Source organism: Quercus robur, chromosome 8 (assembly GCF_932294415.1).
Source record: "Quercus robur chromosome 8, dhQueRobu3.1, whole genome shotgun sequence".
Taxonomy (NCBI): Eukaryota; Viridiplantae; Streptophyta; class Magnoliopsida; order Fagales; family Fagaceae; genus Quercus; species Quercus robur.
In genome coordinates this window covers 48,014,214-48,038,363 of record NC_065541.1, presented here as the reverse complement: position 1 = coordinate 48,038,363, position 24,150 = coordinate 48,014,214, and the positions used below count along the sequence as shown (strand labels likewise).

Below are 24,150 nucleotides of genomic sequence, written 5' to 3'. Positions count from 1 at the left end.
ACTGCATCATCTTCCAATCAAATTGTATCACTTCATCTCATCAAAAAAAAATTGTATCACTTCACCTATTTCCTTCAGACTGACTGTAACATCCCAACCTAATTTCATAATTAATTTATGGGTTTATATGTATGTTATTATCTTAATTACTTTTAAGTGCATGAAGTTTTGATATTGTGATATTATAGAACATATATGCTCTTTTAATGTGATGGATATAACTTTATAAAGGTAAGGATATATATATATATATATGTGTGTGTGTGTGTGTGTGTGTGTGTATGTAAAGTGATATTATTCTTTGTAGAAAAGTGTAAATGTGAATGCCAAAAAAAAAAAAAGTTGAAAAAGGTGGGCTGTGATTTTTCTTCGTTAGCATCACACGTATTCCACCCAAGTCCACATCTCTTATCTTCTTTGGCTGCCCCAAAAGTCTTCTCATTTATCTTATCTCCTTGGCTGCACCAGACCAGAAAGTCCAGCCCTTTTTCTTTCTCTATTCCTCTTTCTTTGTTCTTCTTTCTCTCTTCTTCCTTTGCTCTTACACGGCAGCCCTCTCTCTCTCACCAAAACAATATATCTCTCTCTAAAGAAGAAATTAAAAGGTTAATACTAAAATTTCAGTTTCAAAGTTTGTGAGTAAGTAATCAAAATTTCATTTGTTTATTTCTACTTCTTTATCCTTTATCCTAATTTTAGAGGCTGAACTATGATTCTGTTTTAGTGATTTGAAAGTTTAATGATATTGTGATGAATTGAATGCTTATTAACATATTTTAATATGTATAGTATGGGTATAAAAACACCCAAATGAAATTAAGGCCCATTGCTATTTGTTGATGATTTTGTAAAAATATGTACTGAAACTGTCTCAGTGACAGATTTGATGTTTACAACAAGAAAAATATGTATTAAATCATATTTTGTGAACTAGGATTCTAGGAGTAGTTTTTATGAATTCTAAGACACACATGGTTTTTATGGAAGTGGTCTCACAGCATTTGGATGAACATAAAAATAATGGTTTAATTTTTAATTTGCAAGAAATTCTGTCAGGACAGATTTGAGTATGCTGTCTTGCGTGATTTTTAGTAAATCATGGGTTTATTCTTTGACTCCAAAATATTTTTGGTATATACTGGACATATAGGGCAGTAGTTACGTAAAATTTCATGATAATTGGATGTGTATGGATAGCCCATTTGCATTTTACAAATGGAGCATACGTTGCTGAAATGAGCAGTGAACAACATATGCTACACCTGACTTTGTGGATTTAATTCTCAAGTTAGGTTGTATGTTTTGAGCTATAATTTAATATGCTCTTCCTTTGGTATGTTAGGATCATATATAAATTTTATGCCTTGGTTTCTCTATGGTTTGGGTGCAAAATGTGTTTAACGATTGTATCATGTGCTTTGGAGAACTTTATGTGATGGGAATTAAGATTTTCTTGAGTTTGAGAGCTAGGTTGTGATTGAAGTATAAGTTTATATATTAGGAAGAGTTTGTCTGTAATAAGTTTTGGTTTTTCATTTAGGTGGCAAGAACGAGAACACGGACACTTGAGCTCCTCTTGTACAATCTCTCGCTTGTTCTGTTTTCAGGTAAGAGATTTGTGACATGTGCTTTTGATAAGTATAAAGATTATTTTGAAAAAGTATTATGCATTAAAGCTTTTGATTAGAGATATCACATATAAACATGATTTAAGTAAAATATATGTTCGTGAGTTGTTCAATCTTATATATATGATAATTTTAGCATATTGATGCTACTACTTATATCACGAACATAATATTTAAGAATGAAGTGGATATGCAACTGTTGTGAAACGTTTATGTAAAAGCGAAGTTACTATAGTTTTCGGTTATTCCATTGTTATGATCTGAACTCAGCCAGTAAGGGTTATAGTACTGGTATTTCCATGGAGATTCTAATTGGCCATTAAAAGTAGAACTGGATCTGCTGTACCCGCCCTTGTTGGTAATAGCCAACTTGTAAAGGATGTCAACCTACTCACATGGTTGAAAATCTGTACTATGATATGATTCCAGAATTACCTAGCATTGTGGAGAATGCTGGATGCCTGGCACTCTGTGCTGGAAGCCTCCCAAAGTTATGACAGACTTACAATTGGATTAACTAATATGTATTATAAATGAGCTATTAAGCTATTTGGAAATTATAAGAAAAGTATGATAATAAGAAAGGTATATTGAATGTGTTATAAGTCTGATGAGAAGTTATGATAAAATATTTGATAGTTTGTTCAAAGATAAGATTACTGAATTATATTTATTTATTATATGAAAGGAAAATGAAGTATTCTCATCTAAAAGCTCTTAAGTTATTTTAAGAACAATAAGAACAGTATGAAGGCTATTTTATCAAATCTGGCATATCCATAAAATATTTGATTTACATGCATTTTTATTAAAGGGCCATGTAGCTTAAAACTTTACTGGGTTTCGCAGCTCACCCTATTATATTTCAGTGCATAGGTTCTTCCCGGAAGCAACGAGAGTGTTAGAGGTGGCAAGGATTCTGTGTTTTCTTGTTCGTTAGAATATAGAGTTTTGTTGTATAGTAGTTAGCTCTTTTGTTGTATAGGAGGAATCAAGATGTACTTGATCCTTTGAGCACAGATATAATTCGGTACTTTAGTTTGTTTTGAACCCCAATTGTATGTCTTTGGGGTTAGGCTTGTAATAACAGTTTTGCTAAACATTTAGCTATGTAATATTTACCCAAATATCTTAAGTTTCAGCCAGGTGGTAATTTTCCAAGTTCAAAGGAAATGAAATTTCAAGGTTTCCATCATTTTTGTATATTATGGCTTTTATGCAAGAAAATAAGCAGGAATTCAAAAAACAATTTTTGATAAGTACCTTCAATTTAGATTGGTTTATATTAGTATTGAGGTAAACTTGATATTAACATGCCGGTCATGCTCTAAACTCTGAAGTACAGGTTTAGGTCGTGACACTGACTGACTTGATATTGTTATATATACATAAAGCTATTGCAAAGAATGGACATACCATTTGTATCAAATATATCACTTGCATGTATTTCGGCAATAATAAAAGAAGTAGATGACTACTTAAATATTAAGTCCTATTTTTCTCGACAAAAAAAAAAAATATATATATATATATATATATTAAGTCCTATACATAATCACTTATAGTTTTCTCTGTCTACTACTTCTTTTTATTTTATAACATATGCACTTTTTTTATCCTTCATTTTTCTTCTTGTTTTTCCTTCAAATTAAAATATTGGATGAAATACATTTTCAGGAATAGAGATGTTTAGATAAATCCTATTTATAATGAAGTGGCCAAAATAGTAAATATCTTATAGATATTGAGTTCAACTTTCTTTAGGTGTCCCAAGACTGGTTTAATACAATTTGAGGAATAAGGCAATTATTTTAAATTTTGCATTTTTTGTATTTAAAATCCTACATCTTAATGCAATATTAACGCTTCTTGCATCTTGAGATAATATATATAAAAGGAAGTTAATTCCATACCGTACCGGCCGGTACGGCCAAAATTTGTCGTACCGATACCTGCGCTGGTATAGAAACAAGGTAGTTTCGTTCCGGTTTAAATACCGGCCTTACTGAGTCATTTCGGCTGTACCGGAGATTTATTTCGGATTTCAGCCAGTAAATTCATACCAGACTGAAACAAAATTCTTCAATTTCTCTACACAACATTGAGAGAGAGAGAGAGAGAGAGAAATCTGTAGTTGATCCGTTTTCAATGTCGTATGTTCTTCAATCTTCACGCAACAAAAAGAGAGATGTAGAGCATCTATTTAGATCTAATCTGTGTAGGGGAAAGAGAAGATAACGAGGGAAGACGAGTAGAAGACCAAATGTAGAGGGAAAGAGAGTGGAGGTAGGATGAGGATCAGCATAACGAGTGACAAAGGGAGTGTCACGTTTTTTTTTTTTTTTTTTTTTTTTTTTTTTTTTTTTTTTTTTTTTTTTTCTTTTAACGAGTGTTTTTTTCCCCTAGTAAATAGAGCCTCACGTTTCAACTTTCTATTGGATGGTCAAATCCAAATAGTAGTTTTTATTGTTATTTTTTAATGGCATAATCATTTGAAATTCATTAGAGTTATTTCCCCTGTCGGACTAATAAAAAACTATATATACCTATATAATATGAATTTTTCTTTTTTTATGAAATATACCATATGGATTAAAAAAAAGAAAGAAAAGGGATTTGGCTTCTTTTTTTCTTTTTTTTTTTAAGACTTTACCCTTTTATTAAATATATTAATTGAAATATATAATATTTATATATAATGCGGTAAACTCGAAACGGTACACCGGTATTGACCTGTACCCGAAATATATCGTACCGCTGGCCAAATCGGTACAGCCTCCAATACGGTGTTGACTTCCTTGATATAAATTAAGTCTTTGTATTTAAAATTTTCTAACATATTATTTCAATTGATAATATGACTAATTCAATTGATATATTAATTAAGTCATTGTATTTAAAATTTTCTAACATACTATTTTCAGTTGATAATATGATTAATTCAATCGATTTAAATCATTTTATCAATTTTAATTTTAAAAAAAATATCATTTATGCTAAAACAATTATTTGGGATGGGAACTTTTTATTAGTATGTGATTCTTTTTGGAAAATGTTTAGACTTTATTTCATCATATCAAGCTCTTGTATACCTAGTGGAAGGTGATAGATATGGGATCTTAAATAAAACACTCTTACTCTTAATTTTAACGTGGAGAGTGATCCTAAAATTTTAGAGAATGAATGGCTTTCAGAAATGTAGCTTTTTTTTGGAAAGAATCTATAAATGATGAAATGGAATTAGTATTATCGAATTATATACTTTGGTTTTAGTGGATCTACCTCCAAGTTTAAAATCAATTGATAGTAAATGGTTATTTGGAAGAAAATATAATATGGATAGGTTTGTTCAAACCTTTGAAGCAAGGTTAATGACAAAAGACTTTAAACAAAGGGAATGACTTAACTATTTTAATAACTATGCACTAATATGGCTAGGATCATGTCAATTAAAGTATTGTTAGCTCTTGCATCTATATACAAATTAGACTAATTAGTTGTACACCAAATGGATGTGAAAACGACTTTTTAAAATGATGATCTTGATGAAGATGTTTACATGGAACAACCCAATGGGTTCGTATTTTTTGGAAATGAAAAGAAAATTTGTAAGCAAATCAATTCTTTATACAACTTGATACAAGCCTCAAAACAATGGCATGGAGAATTTGTGATAGTTTGTGTTCTTATTGGATAATTTTAAATCTGTGAAAGAATATGGTGTTATGTATGTCTTATATATGTTTATGATATACTTATACTTAATACAGAATGTGTAAAAGTATTTGACTTCTATGTATAAGATAAAAGGTCTAAATGAAGTGGATTTTTTTTGGGAATTAAGGTGGATGTGTGATGCTTCGTTATTAAGCTTAACCATATCACTATGGTATAATTTTTACGGTTGTTGTGTTGTTGTCCTGATTAAATCATATCGATTATTGCATTGGATATATGATATGTTTTTGCACCCACATTGATTTTTTTTTTTTTTTTTTTTCCTCTTTTCGTGTATGTGTGCACTTCATTGATCATTTCTTTTAGATTTACGTGGATAATTCATGAAGTCGTCAAAATCCTTAATATGAAATTTTGGATTCATGAAAGTAAAGATCTAATAGTAGTCTTATTTTTGCTTTTTTGGCTAAGAGGTCTGATAGTAGTCATTTTGAGGAGAAGCTCCCCACAAACATAAATATATAATAAGAAATCATATTCATAACCACAGTCCATAAGAACCAGTACAAGAATAATAACACTCACATATCCATGACCCTATAATGACACTAATAAAACTTCAAAATATCTTACACGAAGAATTTCAAATGGACATACTCAAGCCTGTAAAAAAAGACAAATATAGAACATTAGAAGCCATATAGGTTCTAATGTATACAAAAAGTAATACAAGTACTGGTGAAAAGAATAGTCCAAACAAAGCTAGAATAAAGAATGGAAACGTAGCATCTCAAGCAATAGTGCTTCACTTTGAGGGGGGTGGAGAGAGGAAAGGAATTGTTGGGATTGTGGTCGGAATGGTGGGGATCGAAGGAATTGTGGTTGGGATGGTAGGCAATGGATTAGCTGGGAGAGGAGGTAGTGTCACCTTGGGAATTGTGGGCATGGTTGGCAATGTTGGGACTTGGGTGCTTGGCAATGGTGGCAACGTGGACTTTGGAAGAGTTGGTTGATTTGGCAGTGTTGGCAATGGGTTGGAAGGCAATGGTGGCAATGTGGTGGTTGGTAATGTTGGCTGAGATGGGACTTGGATGCTTGGAAGTGGTGGCAATGTGGGCTTTGGCAGAGTTGGTTGAGTTGGCAGTGTCGGCAATGGAGTGCTAGGCAGTGGTGGCAATGTGGCTTTAGGCAGTGTGGGCACTGATGGCAGAGGAGGCAATGTGGCCTTTGGCAGAGATGGGATTGTAGGCAATGTTAATGCTGGAGGTGGAGCAGCTGGTGTGTCCAAAAGGTAACGAGTCGCGAGGCTCACATCGATGCTTGAGAGTGACAATGCTATGATCATAGACAAAAGGAAACAATACTTAGAAACGGCCATGTTTTAAATGATAGGAACTGCAAGTTGTGGGAATTGATTTACTTCAAGTATTGTATTGGCAAGTGGTGTTGATTGAAAAAAAACTTGTACCTGGTGGTATTTATAGAGACCAAATCTAACAGGATTTTGAGGACTAGGAGGAGCTAATGTGAGTTTGATGAAATGTAGTTGTAGAAAAAAAAAAAAAATCAGTTAGTGGCAAATTGATGGTTCAAAAGTACTAACTAATCTAGAAAGATTAGGAAATCAAACCAACCTGTTTTATGGCTCATCAACATATGTCAATGAGTTACGTACAAATTTCGGACTGGCACATGTAGTTGCGTCCACAAGGCAGCTTACTTGTCCAAATGGACCTTGACTTCTTGTGACACAAATAGTCTTCAAAATTTAATTATAAAAAAAATTCCAGAATTTTCTGCTTTATGGTTGGATTATATTACATGTTGTTGGCTAATTCCCAACCAAGAAAATATGGTCACCTAAACAGGGAGGTCAACCAAAGATATGTGAACCAAAGGCATCTATATAATTATAACAATATACAGTATATAAAAGCATGAGTTGCTTAATTTTTATTTTTATTTTTTTCGGTTGAATAACAATTTAAATGAACAAACCAAGAGGTTATTGGGGGACTAAGCCCAATTTTCTTGTACAAGGATCCAAGTGGTGTAGAGGAAATGAAAGAAGGTCCCGGGCCGAAGAAGAAGAACCCCAAATTATGGGCCATTGGGCTGCTACATTATGGGCCATTTCTTTGGAAACACCTTTAAAATAGCCTATTGCAAGCCCAATGTAGTTGTTTTCTTCAATTGCCGAAGATCTCACCTGTTATGCATTCTCAAGACAGGAATAGGGAATACATTGAAGAAATATTCTTCAACTGGCTTGAAATTTACATATTCTCACGTATGGGACAACAGAACATGACTTTCTCCAATATGAAGACACACTTTACAAACTTAGAATCGTACAAACATGGCAAGATATCAGGTTCACCTCATTACTAACTTGGCCAATTTTGAAGGTTCCATAAGTGCTCTGCCATAGGCTATGGGAAGTGATATTAGTTTCTTTGCTTTTCCTACATAAGCACGCTTTGTGAAGTTGTTGTAATCATTAGCTTCAATGGCATCTAAAATCTGTCGGTACAACAACAATGATGCCCATACCGGCCACCTGCTAGCTGAGCTGAGCTCTGCAACCCCCTTCTCCGCTTCATCAAAAAACATCCTCGCTCGCTTTATCTGGCCCTTCATGAAACTACGCCATTTATCAGTTACTTTACCACGAAATATATCTTCATCTGACAGGCCAGCTTGTGCTAGTTCATCTTGTGGGAGATAAACTCTTCCTCTGCTAGCACTGCAAGATCACATACAGGTGTAAGTATCCAAGACTAAAAAATAAAATGTCAATCCACCTCTCTCCCTAAATTACATGAAGCCAATCTCAAGAGTTGGAATCATCATCAAAAGTGATAAACTTAAATCAAAGTATCTATTGAAGGGGTGCAAAAAAAAGGTTTCATAATAACCACCTAGAATAAAGTCAAATACATGTGCTTTATAGACACGATATATAGCGGTAAAATGAATCAAGTTGTTCCTGAATAGCTCAACTTCAATTTGTGAAGCTTGTTTAAATTCTAACTCAAGTTAAAAGCTCAAGTACATAAGAATTAAGCTTAAACAAACCCAATCAGCCTCTCCAAAAAAATATGATGTAAGGCTGCAAGCTATGAGTCTATGACCTCTCCCAGACCCCACAAAAGTGGAAGCTTTGTGCATTGGGTACAGCCATCATTAACATGTACAACTAAAATGAAAAAAAACTTAAAACTGCATTTTCATTTCATGTTTAATAAAATCATTACTATTGAAGCGTAAATGGAATAATTAGATAATCATTAGATTATAGTTTGGGCGAATGCAACATCAAAGGCATGCATTTAAGTTTATTAAGTAAAAATTGTATTAATTTACTAAACCGAATTTGTATTACATGTTTACTTGACTATGAAAATTAATAGATATGGAAAACATCATATCAAATTTGTATGGTATATATGCGATTGTGCATTCTAAGAAACTTACTCTTCTCCAACGTCTCTGAGTATGTTGGTGAGTTGATTAGCAATTCCAAGGGCCAATGCAGCATTGTAAACACTCTCTGTTGAAGCCTTTGATTCTGGTGCTATCCCCATTACTGGAACACTCATAAGCCCCACAGTCCCGGCAACATAGTAGCAGTAAAGGTAGAGCTCATCGAAGTTCTCATATCTTGATTTTCTCAAGTCTAGCCTCATTCCTTCTATCATGTCTTTGAAGGGCTGTCCAATGAGACAAGTTATAGTAAATTGGTCAATCTTAACGAAAATAGACATTTTATCTAATATACAAGTGATCAAGCCAGTTTGTTCAGCCATTTGGAATTTACCTGTATATCAACAGGGTACTTTGAGACAGTATCAGATAGGGCAGCATCATACATATCATATGGTCGACCTTCAAAAAGGTCATTTAACCTTGTCTCCCATCTTTCCAGAGCCTTGGGTGTGATGTGTGTAGCATTAGGCCCATCCACAAGCTCGTCAGTTCTCCGGCACCACACTACAGAGCAGAAAGTAATGCATCCTTCAATCAGCAATTATAATTATCTAACTCTAGCTAAGCACAATAAATATCCACGGCAAAGTAAAACATGTAAAATGAGAAAAACATTTTTGTTGGCAATCTTGGCTATGTTTGAGAGTCAACATACAATCTCAAAAAAGAAATATTAGATATTTAATAATAATAATCAAGAGAAATGATTATTGATTTCCCAAATGGATATAGAAAAAAGTGGGGATAGTGAGAATTATGAATTTGGCCTTGAACAATCCATAAGAGTTCATTTTGTGTCTAACCTATCAATTGTATCATTTTAAATGTTTAATCCCTTAAATTTTGAAAATGATTCAGTATTACCCTCAAACCCATTTTCATTCTAGAAGTCAATATATCGGACTGTGAGCTGTACCATTCCACCTCAAAACCAATTGGTAATGAGCAAGACACACTCAAATCTTTTATAGCATTCGACATCACGCCACGCGGACCTATTTTTAGAGTGGTTGTAGGGAGCCAAATTGTAGTCCCCCCAACAATCCCTCCCTCACAATGACACTCTCGTGACTCATACCCATGACCTTGGCTCTGATACCACTTGTTCGTTTTTAGACCCCTTAAAACACAAATTTTTTAACCTAATTATTTAGCCAAGTGATTAATTAGATAAATTATTCAAATCTAGGTTATCACAATAAACTCATATCATGTAAATAATGCGGAAATATGAAGAACACACGATATGATAACTCAGGAAAATCAAACTAGTAAAAAACTTAGGGAGGATTTAACCTAACTATCCTCAAGGTAAAACAAATCCACTATGAAAGAATTGAAGTTTGTACAATAAGACTTAGACCACTAACATCCTATTGCTACCTCGAGTAGAAAACTTACTACCATGACTACGTGACAGCTCCGATTCCACTGACTACTTATTTCTTTGATCCACTACAATCACAAGTTCTCCTACTTGTGACTTTAAGACTACACTCAAAGGTTTTAGATCTTCTTTAAGTTCTTTATGAAGCAACTAAAACGATCACCAAGTTCTTGACATGAATCTTAATCTTGATAACTCTAAATGTGTATGAAGGTAAACACTTCTAGATCTCACAAGAAATTCAACACACAGCACATCAAAAGACTTCTAAAACGTAGCTAGGGTTTTTCCTTTTATACTTGGAGTAAAACATAAAACCCTACACGTCACATAGGCTTGGGCTGAATTGGAAATTCTGCAGAAAAATAAATCTGTACGAGATTCAATCGATCAAGTCTAATTTTCGATCGATCGGGCTTTGCAGATTTAGTCCAATAAATTCTGCAATCACTCGATTTTAATTTTACAAATAGACACACTTTGAACAGCCTAAACCTAGACTCTAAATTTTGATCATGGTTTTCCAACACATTATAAATTGAAGTTCTAATACATTTAGTTTCTAAAGTCTTAGAACCTAACATAACAGATTTTGTAAAATTGTTCTACAAAAAGAATTTTCTTTCAACTAATCATAACTTTCATTCTTAGTAATACGAGGATCAAAGAGTTCAGAGAAGGCATAATTTAACTGTGAGTGAGGCAAGAGTAATATTGAACCGATTTAAACATTTCAAGAATTACATTTACAAATCGATAGTTTCAAGAGTAATTGTCATTTCAAAAAGAAAAACTAAAAGGGCAATGCTAGATACACAAAAAAGTTGATGACTTAAGATTGTGTAACATCATTTTCTTATGGATATACCATTAACACAACTTTTAATATATACTAACCACAATATGAAATCTCAACAATTGTTAAAAAAACATTTGTGAAAATCTTTTGTGTCACTACTTATTAAATCAGAAAAAAAGAAACCGTGCATACCATAAATTGCCCAAACAGCTCTTCGCCGTTCTGGTGTCATGAGTAATGTACCTGAAAATTGCACCAGAAGAAGCTCAATTAAACTGTATTTTGCCAATTGTACAAGAAATTAAGATTCAAAAAGAAAAATGCACAAGTTAAAAATTACTGAGTTAAGTCAATTTTAAAGAATGTACTCATAGTTGAAAGAGATTGCTTACGCTGGTTGGTCTAAGTATTCTAATCATAGTAAAATGATTTGTTTGGGCATCAGTATAAGACAAAAAAGGGGTGGGTGAAGACTGAAGACTCAGTTCGAAACCTCCCCCCCACTTATCTTTACCAGAATATGTAAATAAATAAATAAAATATAAAAAATGCTCCATGCTTTAATTTTTTTTATGTTGCATGCATTTGTTTTTAACAAATCTGGCGTCAGAATATACCTGCACAATTCTAAAATTTCATATCTTCTCTCCCAGTTTTCTAACAACCAAACGGATGAACACTATGTAATTTACTGTGTTGTAGTGTTTATCAATTAATAAAATTGCCATATTTTCTTCACACAAAAGGAAAAAGTGTCACAGGAAACAGAAAAAGAAAAACAAACTTATATATAGTGGGAGAAAAAAAAAACATATATTATAAGTCTTTAGGGCCATAGAAAAGTGAATATATGAAACCAAAGACTAATTCTTCTGCAGATCCAAAACCTTTTTGCTTAAAAAATATAGAATTAATGGACCCCAGATAATTTTTTTTTTTTTTTAAAGCAACAACATTATGTAGATAGAAAGTTAAAAACGGAATAGATAACGGCCACACAAACAGAGAGAGAGGAGGAGCTGAAAGAGCAAGTACCCAAGTAAAATGTCTTTGCATACTCAGCACAGACCTCTCCACACCTTTCATAAGCATCATTCAACAGGTTCCAATCGGTGGTACAATCAGTCTCAATTGGTTTTTTCAAACCCAGTGCACTCTCTCCTCTCTGCTCTCTCACCAGAGCTGCTTGCTTCAGCACCACTTCATACACCCTTTCCTCCGAGGATCTTGATGGGTTTGCAACTGCACTCGAATATGCAGCAACCCCAGATGATAAACTAGGCTTAGAGCTCAGCAGCTTATTACTACTACTGCACCTCCTTTGTGTGCAACAATTTCTGGGCACGAGACTGAGCAAAGAGTGAGCATTCTCCTTGGGACAAACCACCCAAAGAAGAACAGCGGACATCTCAAAACTAGCGCAGAGAATCTGAATCTTCTGAATATTTTATCTAGCTTCGATTTTAGTGTAGCTTTGAGGCTTTTTCAATGGATCTCACCTCTGGTGTAGCTTCTTTGAAAAAAGTGCTCTAGTTTATAACAAATGAGTGGACACTTAAACTAGTAGTAAAGTAGATTAGGTTTTTTTTTTTTGAGTCTATAAAATAAAACAATGTTACAAATTTTCTTAATTGGCTGAGAGTATAAAAAAATTTCAACTCTCTAGTTTGTACTGCGATGTATCGAAAGATGAAGGCTACATATGAAGAGACAAGTCAGAAAAGATAACAAGTATTTCAGGCCATTGTGGTTTTGAGGATTGAGGAATATGCTGTATATTATATCCTTTAGTTGATACAAGGAATTGAAATGTGTGGACTATGTTTGGTAAAATCCACACCGAGGTTTTTAACTCGATGGGATTGGGTGGTTATCTATCTACAAACGTAGACACAAGTAGTTGCCACTAGGTACATAAAGTATTAGATAGGTATTTTATAATTTGGTATAAGATCGAACAAGCCGTCTTAGCTCAGTGGTAGAGCGCGTGGCTTTTAACCACGTGGTCGTGGGTTCGATCCCCACAGACGGCGCTTTATAAGGTGTCTTTTGATTTTTAGCAAAAAAATAATATTTGACTAAAAATTTTGTTTATTTTATATTTTTTTGAAAGCTACTCAAGATTGTTTATTAATGAAGAAGATATTTGAATAAATTCATGATAAAAAAAAATTAATTAATCTCCACTTAAGTTTTTCATTAAAAAAAATCAACTTAAGTTCCTACACATATTTTGGAAAAACCTTTTTTTTTTTCATGAAATGACTTAACCCTAAATACAGATGTTCATATCAAACCGATTTATAATGAAGTTTAAAAAATAGTATATTTTAGGCAAAAATAACATTATTAATTATTATAAAGGCATCGCCAATCTTAAGGATGGAAGAATTACATTGCTTAAAACCAAAAAAAATTTATAATTAAGGAACCAAATTATTAGAAAGTATCCTTTATTTTAAAAACAAAAAGTATAGTTTGGCCATAGACTAAAGTGGCTACCAAAATGGAGATAACTTATCTGTAAATTTTCTTATTTTTGATACCTTGCCTGTAGGGGTTGTTGATCAGTTGATGTTCTTAATTATGACTTTGGTGGTCTGTACTCTAACAAGCTTTGTCCTGGTACTCTTGTTGTTCCTTTCATTAGCCTTGCTTAATGAATTCTGTTTTTCCACTAAAAAAAAGAGATCACCAAATACCTCTAAGGCTCTAAGCTAGTATTTGGATTTTTTTTTTTTTTCCTTAGTTTATTAACATATTTACTTATGTACAGTATTTTAACATCTCATTTACTTAAGAAAATGACTGTATAAACTAATCCAAGTACACATCTCCATTAACGTAAAACAGAAGCTAAAAGATCTAAATTAAAAGAGAATTGATATGTCTACAATATTTTTACAATAAATCTTAAGTGACAGATTATTACTGGTTGTTATTGTTGGGGCAAAAAAGTAATCTTAATGTTAGTTTCAAATTTGAACTAATAACAACTAACCACCTGTGATTTGTTGTAAAAATGTTGTGGACATAGCATCTCTCAAATTAGAAACATTCTAATGAATCCAATCAAACTAATTGAGTTTAAGCCTACAAATCGATGCATGTAGGAAAATGAGTCATTTTACCATCAAAATAAAAAAGTTGCATGTAGGAAAATGAGTCATTTTACCATCAAAATAAAAAAGTTATTATGATAAATGAGGTTCAATTATGAAAACTCAATTTTTTTTAATAAATTAATAATTATTAAAAGTGGGAGGATCTAAACTCTAAATGTCTCTATTATATGATTTATTTATTTTTTTTTTTTTTTTTTTTTTTTTTAGTAACGTGAAGAAAAGAGGGTTAGATCCAAATTAGGTAAATGAAAATTTGTGTTGCTTCCTTTTGGGACGTTACACGTGAATCATCCCATTCCCAAACAACTATGTTACATCATAGAATTCCTTATCGGGCTGTGTCTAGATATTATATAAGTGAAAAGAAAACAAAGTTTGACCAAAATAATAATAATAATAACATCACACTCAGCTGCCATTGTGAATGATATTAATTAGACTAGCTAATTAGGTGTAACCATGCATACTCATGAATGCATTTAAAATTAAACAAATATTAAAATTATTGTCTAAATTTAATACTACTTGTGGTCCCCAAACCTGTAAGAGCTGATGTCCTAGACAAAGTATTTGGGCTCCCAATTTATTTACTAGTGGGTTTCCAAACAATCCTAGGGAAATGGCTTCAAACATAAACAAAATAGTCCAATTTCTATTATTTCTGTGAGTTTTTGGACCAACACCCCCTTTCCCCTTTGATCATTCTTCTCCCTCCTTTACTCACACACTCTCTCTCTCTCTCCGTTTTCTCTCTTTCCCTCTTTTTTGCAACCACCCCCATTGTGTGTCTTCACTCTCCTTATATAGACTCTCTTTAGTGGGGTTCAAATCATTATTGTTTCACCAATTTCCATGCAATTCCACTTTCACCCAGAATCCTAAGAAACCATCATGTCTTCTAAGGATTCTCTTGAAACTTGTTCCAGACGCCAAATAGCATTCAGTAACGAACTCCCCAAAGACATTAACAACTCTCGATAATCGACTTGAATTTAATCATTAATATTCACCATTGATTTCCCACTGCCTCAACAGTCAGTAGTAGGCCGAACACTATAGGATTCCCTTGAATTATAATTTCTAAGTCCCAACATACGAACCGTCGGGCTGGGCTCACTCCAACTGGATTTGGGTCCACTTCCATCTTATGGGCTAGCTTTGGCTACTCAAGCCGATCTTGGGCCTTAGTTAAGTGGACCGGTACTGATTATCTAGGCCTAAGCACCCCACACTACTTATAATTTTTTTTTTCTAATTTTTAATAAGATAAAACATGTGGTGATCTTTGTTATGTGGTGACTTTTATTTTTATTTTTGAGAAGATTGTGTGATGATTTTTATTTTATTTTTGATGGAATGTGGTGATTTTTATTAAGTAGCTGTGAACGGTTTTTATTTTTATTTTATAATTTATTAATATTAGACTCTTAGTATTTTGCACTCATCAACTCACTTAGCACAAAGATTAAAAAAAAAATTAAGTGGACACATGGCACAAAATTAGCCCACAATTGAATTTTAATTTGAAATCTAATTGAATTTTCTCTATTTTTGACTTTAATTATATATATAGATTATTATTAAAATTTTTTTAGAAGAATATAGATTATTATTAAGAATACATTTTCTGTCTATTAAATTTTAAAGGCCATACCTAAAAAGATTCTAAATGGGGATAATAGATAGATTAAAGGTGTGTTTGGATACCGCTTATTTTGCTGAAAATTGAAAACTGAAAATCTGTAACAAAATAATTTTTAAATATGTGAATAGTACCGTGGAACCCATTTTTAATAAAAATTTTGTTGAAAAAAGAGGTTTGTGACTCCCGTGAACATTGCACGAGACCCATTGGAAAAGCCACCATAGCCACAGAAAAGTGCTTCTTAAAAAAAACACACACACACACACAAACGTAGATGCATTTCATTAGTATCCAAACAAGTACTAAGTACTTCAAATTTATATATTTTTCATATCTAACTCTCTCATCCTTGTTTCTCACCCAAAAAAGAAATAAATAAATCAAAACTCTTATCATTAAATAACAGATTTGTAGTTCAATTTTTGCTTATATCAAAAATTATTTGGTGTCTTGACTTAATAAAGAATAATCATCATAAAATGAACACCATAAAATAAAAATTTATCGTATTTATTAAAATTAATACAATATATATAAATATATATATATATATATATATATAAGTTAAGAATGCGTCACTTTTATTTGACCTAACTTGCGGCCACATGTGGGATCCATGTGATTAGGTAGGAAAGGCAGGTGAGTGAACTCGTAACCTTGATGTTAGATGAGGTTGAAGAAAAAAAAAACACGCATACCCCTCAATAGAATAGTTCAAGACACATACCCCTCCAATTGTCCCTTAACATAGGACGTTGGTCCTACACAGCGTGTGAATTGTCGATATATATATTAGAGCAAGATTTAGGTACAATACTTAAATATTATTTTTTATGTTCATTTTTTAAGATTTTGCCATATAGATTTTTCTCATGAAATAGAAGTATATTTTTTAGTTAAATAGTCATATAGTTAAATCTTAAGAGATGAACCTAAAGAAACACCTAAAATACTATACCTAAATTTTGTCATGTATGTTATATACATATGTCTTTGTATTTGAGTCAACAATTCTGACTCCGAAAGCATTTGGTGCTCTGTATGCGGCCCATGTTTTTGAAAGTTCCAAATGCCTTGTTCACAAGGTGAAGATTACGAATCCTTTTGTATATCTTTTGTAGATATCATGAATCAAATAAATCTATGCACCAAAACTTTTTTACATAAATTTAAATTCCTTCAACACTTTATGAATAAAAATATAATTTACACCCTATAAATTTGGGAAATTGTTATTATAGTTCATTAGATTTAATTTTTGTTACTTTAGTCCATTAACTTTGATAATACTTTTATTTTAGACATTATATTCTATTGTCGTTCAAAAAATGTCACTAACTCTCGTAAAACAACATTGTTTTACTTTTGTAAGATTGAAAAATAATTTAAAACAATTTTTTTTTTTTTTTTGAGAAAGAATTTAAAACAACTTTATTCAAAAGACAATGGATGGAATGACTAAGATGACAATGTTATCAAAGTTAACAAATTTAAATGATAAAATTTAAACTTAGTTAATTAAAATAACAATCCACCAAACTTACGAGGTATAAATTATAATTTTACCCATTTTATCTCTCTTAATTTAGCCAAAAATATATATTATATCTATTATGTAGTGGCAAAGCCACATGAATGCTTAGCCCCTCCAAATTTTTTTTTTTTTTTAAACATAGGTATATTTTATCAATATTTAAAGGTTATATGAAAAAAATAGGAGTTGGTCCCCCCCCACCAAAAAAAAGCATTGATCAACTAATTTAGTAATCATTCTCAGAGAGAGAGAGAGAGAGAGAGAGAGAGAGAGAGAGAGAGAGAGAGAGAGAGAGAGAGAGAGAGAGAGAGTTTAGAGTTGAGTTGATATACAATTGCAATAAAATGAAATAATTAGATAGTAAGTTTTTTGAGTAAATAGTGGAACCCCTAATTTTTAGCTCAATATCAAATTCTAGTAATGTGTTCAAATCATTCAACATTAATAATATATGCAATTTGGTTGAAATTTTCTATTCTCAAGATTTTATCAAAAAAAAAAAAAAAAAAGCTCATATGAGACTTCAATTGTAACATTATGATTTTGATTTGAGTTTATCTTGGCACAATAATTCGGCCCCCCCCCCCCCCCAACTCAAAATTTCTGCCTCCGCCACTGCTATTATGTTATTAAAATAATCTCAACTGGTAGTGGGTTCTAGTTTGCTTAACTGGTAAAGTCTCTGATGGTTGAATATGAGATTTTGGGTTTAAGTTCCGTTTGGATACAACTTATTTTTGCTGAAATTGAAAACTGAAAACACTATAGTAAAATAATTTTTAAATGTGTGAGTAGTACCGTGAGACCCATTTTTAATATATTTTTTTTAATAAAGTGGTTGTGGGTCCCATGAACAATGTGTGAACAGTGCTGCTACAATGCATAAACAGTGCTGTTACAGTGATAATTGTCTCCTTGAAACGCGTGAAAAGAAAAAAAAAAAAAAACACTGAAATCTGAAACGCAGATGCCCGCAACGGGAATCCAAACACATACTAGTAATTTAAAAATACAACGATATCACAATGGTCCCTTCTCCTAGGATATATGTTTGGCTATTGGAAATTTCGAATTATAAGAGTTATAAATTATTATTAATAGTTTAATCTTATAAGATATAGGGCACCTAACATTATCATTGGGCTATTACTTGAACTCCCTCTCCCATTATCGACCTATGAAAAACAAAAAAGAAAGTAAAGTTTTACCTCATAAGAATCAAAATGAGTTATTCTATAGTCATAACAAAATCTCACAACATTCTCACAAGAAGTGAAGAATCAATTCAACATAGGTCAAAATAAAATTTTACCACAACTCAAAACAATAAAAATGTTGTGAAATGTTATGAGATTTTGTTGTTTCTAGACATTCTCAATTAAAATCTGTAATAGTTGAAATTTATGTTATTTGGAAATAAATTGAATTTGAATGTATATCATAGTATTATGTTATAGATGAGCAGTGGGGCACTATATTTAAAATTATAAGTTTTAGTTGTTTAAAATAAATTTATACATATCATTTTAATATTATTTTCATAACTAAATAATAATAATAAGGGTAAACTATATATTTGGTCTCTAATATTTACGCTGTTTATCAATTTGGTCCCTAACGTTTCAAATGTGTCAATTTAATCCATAATCTTTTGGTATTATGTCAAATTGGTCCCTGCTATTAATCGATGGATGGAAAATGTTGACGTGACTAGCGATAAAAATAAAATATAATTTTCATGCCACATAGACTACCACATGTATTGCCACATCAACACAAACTAAAAAAATAAAAACATAATAAATAAAAAGTTAGGGACTAAACCTTGAACCGCCACCTAACCTTAGTATATTTTAGATTTAAATCTGAAAATATACTAAGGACAGGCAGCAGTACAAGGTTTAGTCCCTATTATTATTATTATTATTATTATTTTGTGTAGGTATGGCAATACATGTGGCAGTCTATGTGTCATGAAAATTATATATTATTTTTATCGTTAGTTATGATAACATTTTTCATTTATCACTTAATGGCAGTGACCATTTTGACACAATACCAAAAGACTAAGGACTAAACTAATGCATTTGAAATATTTGGAACTAAATTGATAAACATAGCAATGATTAGGGACCCAATATGTAATTTTCCCTAATAATAATTTTGATCAATACGAATACTTTCGTAACTGATAGAAATGCCCTTGAACATTAATAACCATCTTACTTTGGTGAAAAATAAATATTTTTTTTATAAAATTAACTTAATGACATTTTTTTAAGAAATAAAAAGTGAAAAGTAGAATTTAACTATTACTTTAGTGATTCTCAAGTATACAAAATATAGGGAGTGGACATTTCATGCATAAAATGTGGGAGTTAATTAAAATTTTGGTGTTTTATAGAAATTGGTATGAACAAAAAGACCTGTAGGTTCTAAATAATGTTGCATAACTAAAACCTAGCTTCCATTTGTCCTTTTGCTCTCTTCATGGACTGCCATACTCTGCCTTGTTCCAACCCCACCAAAAAATAAATAATAAAAAAAAAAAAAAAGAGAGAGAGAAAAGAAGAATATGAAGATAAAGTTAGGGCTACCTTCCAATTGTCTTTAGCCGTTTTTGTATTATATTTATTTAATGTAAAACTTTGATGTTTGATTTGTTCCTGCCAAATCAATTTTGTATTCTATCTATTCTCAAGTGTTTTTTTTATTTATATTTAAAATAATCAACAACTTATGTAATGCACATCAATAAAATATGATTTTATCTGAAGGGAATGATATTCTCTCCTTCTTTTATTTTGTATACAACTACGTATTTGATAATATTGGAGAACTTGATGCATTGCACCTAAAAAACTGAACATAATTTTTTCCCTTATACTTCAAGGTAAATTAATAATTTTGTTACACGGAATATATATATATATATATATAAATCAACGGTTACGATTAATTGATGCGTGAAGATTTGAACCTTGGTTGTCTCTGTATTGCAAAAACTAGGAGGAATCAGTTGAGCTACAAAGTTATTGGCATAGAATAAAAAAATTTATTGCAGAAAATTAATATGTAGCATTTAGTATCCTGAGTAACAACACACTTTTTATAATATTTTATTTTCTGTCAACTTTTTTTTCTTTTATAATTACTCTTTTTTTTTTAATTATGTTTTTTAAATAAGTAGATAGTGAGGGAGAGGAAAGAGTGAAGTTTGAAATATAATTACAAGACAGCACAAAGGATGTCATTATCACTATAATGTGTTTGAACCCCTTATTCTCTAATTACTTAAACTAGCTTTAAGTATGTCTTAGAGGTAACATCGTGGGAGATTTCACAATCATGATCATGATTACACTTTTATAAATTAACTTAGCAAAATTTGTAATTACTCACAATCATCATCATAACCACCTTCGCACTTGTGCCCCTAAACTTATTGATAGAGTTGTAAAGTAGTTTAACTAGTTGACACTACCTAGTATTTTCAATAAAAACTTCCGAAATTTAAATCTCTCTTCTCCTAACTATTCAATATCAAAATAAACTAATAAAAAAAATTAAAAACTTACTATTTTAGGTTTAACAATGTCCAATTAATTGCTCACAATTATAGATTGACTTTACTAGACGTGTGGGACGACTTAACAATTCACACATAATGGAAACCACATAGATAGGGTAAAGACTCATGATTCCCTTTTCATGTTGATAGTAGTGAGGAAAGGACACAAGGACAACAACAATTAATAAAATTGGTATTTCAATTAGGTATGAATGATCAATATGTATAGAGAGAACGTAACTAGGGGAAAGTTTCTAGACCGCAAGAAGAGTATATTAGGGGGAAGATCCTATACATTTAAGTACTTTTCGATAAAGACAATGCCCATCTTTTAGTCGTTTTGTATGTGGGCATGAACGTGTGATGATTAAGATGGCATACATTTTGATATCAATATTCAATGCAAGTAAATGAGTTTTGAGTCACTTTTGGTCGTTTCATGAAAATGGCTTTTAGTATAATATATATGGCACTGTTATCCTGGAGAAAATGGGCATTTGTTCCTTTCGTCAAAACTTTTCAGCAAAATGTTTTATATCTGAAACTATTTAGGAAAATGCCTCTGTTTTGAAACTCGATTTTCTAAAAATCATGTTTCAATTTAAAACTCGATTTTTGGACAATCGAGTTATAGCAAACTGAAAATTTAAAAAAAAAAAAAAAAAAATTTCTGGAACTCGAGTTCCTTGAAAAAATTCAAGTGGAACTTGAGTACTTTACATGGAACTCGAGTTCCAAAAAAAAAAATTCTAAGTCCACGTTCACTAAAACTTGATGTTTCAAAAATCGAGTTTTACATTTGAAACTCAATTTTCTAAAAATCAAGTTTCAAAACAAGGGTATTTCCCTAATTAGTTTCAAATATAGAGCATTTTGTTAAAAAGTTTGTAAGAAATGGGTAAAAGCCCATTTTGGCCCTGTTATCACTTTGAGATCCATCAAACTTTTCCTATGGAAGTGCATTCACGACATAGCAGTATAGGACATGTAAATATGAACCACAAACACCCATTGGTAAAAAAAAAAAATGGAAAGATTATTAATTATCAAGGTGAAAATAAGTTTTTGGATGCATGGCTCTTTAATTTGTGGTATGGAGTATATGGAATGCCAGAAGCGAATTTCAATTATAAATTAAAACAAAAACACTTTATTGATGTGAAACCCCAATAAACTACTTAGATTATTGGATTTGATTATACGAGTAGTGTGCCTGTTGTGTAATCCATGAGTGTATTAATTAGTTCGAACTAGGCTATATAAAATTGTGTACCACTTAATTATTTTTGCTTAATTGTATTATCAAATTAATTATTTTATTTCTAACATTTTGTTATGTGCGTGTAAAAATTGAGTACTTCTTACCATTTTAAGAAAATATGATCTTATACAAGGTTTTTTTTTTGGTTGGTAAATAGCAAACTAGCTTGTAACCTACCTTTTCTTTTTGGAAAATGAGTGTGAGTTAAAAAAGGTTTAAAGCATGTGCTGTATATTCAAGAATTAGGTTATTTTGGATATATACCACTGTCAGTTTCTTAAAAACATTCTCTTCTCTCCCGGTGAGTATGTTAAAATACTTAGTGAGCGTTTGGATTCAGAGGTTTCATGTCTGCGTTTTGAGTTTTCACGTTTCCTTTTTTTTTTTTTTTTTTTTATCAGAAGTTGGTTTCACGTGGGACACAAACCTGCTAATGGGTCCCGTGCACTGTGCATGGGACCCACCAGCACTTTGAACGTCCACACATTGGTCTGAAATGGCACTGTCAGTGGGTCCCGTGCACTGTTCACGGGACTCACAAACATATTTTTTTACCAAAAATTTAATTAAAAATGGGTCTCACAACACTATTCACACATTTAAAAATTATTTTGTTATAGTGTTTTCAGTTTTTATTTTTCAGCAAAATAAGTTGTATCCAAACGGACCCTTAGTACTCTAAAAAAAAACTTGTAACCTACCTTAATTAAGCAACATTTAAAAAATAATAATAATGAAATGCGAATGACTCCCACCCTTCTTTCTTTCTCTTTTTAGGTACGTGACTACCTGTTCAAAATACCACCATAAATAATCTAGTTTCCTTACATCATTACGTGCATCACAATAGAACCACCCCGAAGACATGGTACCTGTTTTTTTTTTTTTTTTTTGAAGGCACATGGTACTTGTTTTTATATTGTAATTAATAAGATAATTATTATTCTAAAGTTAATTTAACTTTCAAACCAATTTAAAACAATAAAAATAAGAGTCAAGTAATTAGAAACAATAAGTCAATATTCAGTACAATTTTCATAAAATATTAATGTCAAGTTGTTAATATTAACGTATTATTAGAAGTTGTTAATAGCACAAACAAGTTATGGTTTAGTACGTAGTATAGCGTGGGTTCCAGTTAGCTCAATTGGTAAAGTCTCTGATGGTTGTATAAGAGATCTGAGGTTCAATCCCCGCCTACACCAAAAACTGATTGGTATTTTGGTCTGATAATAAAGAGCAATCATCAGAAGCGGACGCCATAGGTTGAAACTCTTTAAAAAAAAAAAAAAAAAAAGTACGTAGTATAGCATATATCCACATGATCAAATATTTATTATACGGTGGCCAAGGGTTCAAAATCTTCATAAAATTTTGTGTTTATAATAGCAATAATAAAATTTTAGATCAAATGAATAACGTCATAGATTCAACTGACATACATGATGAAATCATTGAATACGTATGTAGTTTACAAAAAAAAAAAAAAAAAAAAAAAAAAAAAGGACTTTTGTTTGTGCTGGAAATCCAAAGGTCAAAAAGAAAAAAAGAAATAGAAAAGAGGTGTGAACCTTCCAGCCAAGAAAAGTGAGATCTCTCTAGAGAGGACCATGAAGAAGATGAGGTTGAAAGCTTGAACAAGTGATTGATATTCAATTTCAGATCTCGAGACACAAATTCATTCATGTGTCCCAAAACAAACCATGGGTTTTCCAGTGCACTTTTTGTTTTTTGGGTCGTCTTTAAGGACCTTTTGCTACCCTAGTATTCATCACAGTCATATTCATATAGGTCCACACATGCATGTGTTTTCTTTTGGTTATGACATTGGACAATGACCCATCCCTAGGCCTGTGTCTGGAGCTTTGTATTATTTTGTACGTTTGCTTTGTGAGTTTGTGAGGCCACTTGGTAGCCACAATAAACCCCTTTCGATTTCATGGTTGTCCAAGCTTGGAATCTACTCGAATGCTTGGCTTTTTTTGTACAACTTGAGTGAGAGTCGTAGACGTTGAAGTCACTTGGCACTTGCC

The 24,150-nt window shown here is 31.8% G+C and overlaps 2 protein-coding genes, 1 long non-coding RNA gene and 1 other non-coding gene across 4 annotated transcripts; 2 read left to right on the top strand and 2 right to left on the bottom strand.

Annotated features, from left to right (window-relative positions):
- Positions 1-385: 385 nt before the first annotated feature.
- LOC126696754 (uncharacterized) lies at positions 386-2,823 on the top strand. The gene is made up of 3 exons (XR_007646096.1): positions 386-639; positions 1,541-1,607; positions 2,498-2,823. It is a non-coding gene; the product is annotated as an uncharacterized LOC126696754 (long non-coding RNA).
- A 3,288-nt stretch (positions 2,824-6,111) lies between these two features.
- LOC126696397 (protein PELPK1-like) lies at positions 6,112-6,684 on the bottom strand. The gene has a single exon (XM_050393149.1). The coding sequence runs from the start codon at positions 6,682-6,684 to the stop codon at positions 6,112-6,114; it is 573 nt and encodes a 190-aa protein (XP_050249106.1).
- Positions 6,685-7,232: 548 nt separating this feature from the next.
- LOC126696753 (phytoene synthase 2, chloroplastic-like) lies at positions 7,233-12,747 on the bottom strand. The gene is made up of 5 exons (XM_050393453.1): positions 12,017-12,747; positions 11,174-11,224; positions 9,127-9,299; positions 8,784-9,019; positions 7,233-8,052 (listed from the first exon to the last, which is right to left on the bottom strand). Exons 1-5 carry the CDS (start codon positions 12,387-12,389, stop codon positions 7,683-7,685), a joined length of 1,203 nt encoding a protein of 400 aa, XP_050249410.1. The 5' UTR covers positions 12,390-12,747; the 3' UTR covers positions 7,233-7,682.
- A 195-nt stretch (positions 12,748-12,942) lies between these two features.
- TRNAK-UUU (transfer RNA lysine (anticodon UUU)) lies at positions 12,943-13,014 on the top strand. The gene has a single exon. It is a non-coding gene; the product is annotated as a tRNA-Lys (tRNA).
- Positions 13,015-24,150: the final 11,136 nt, after the last annotated feature.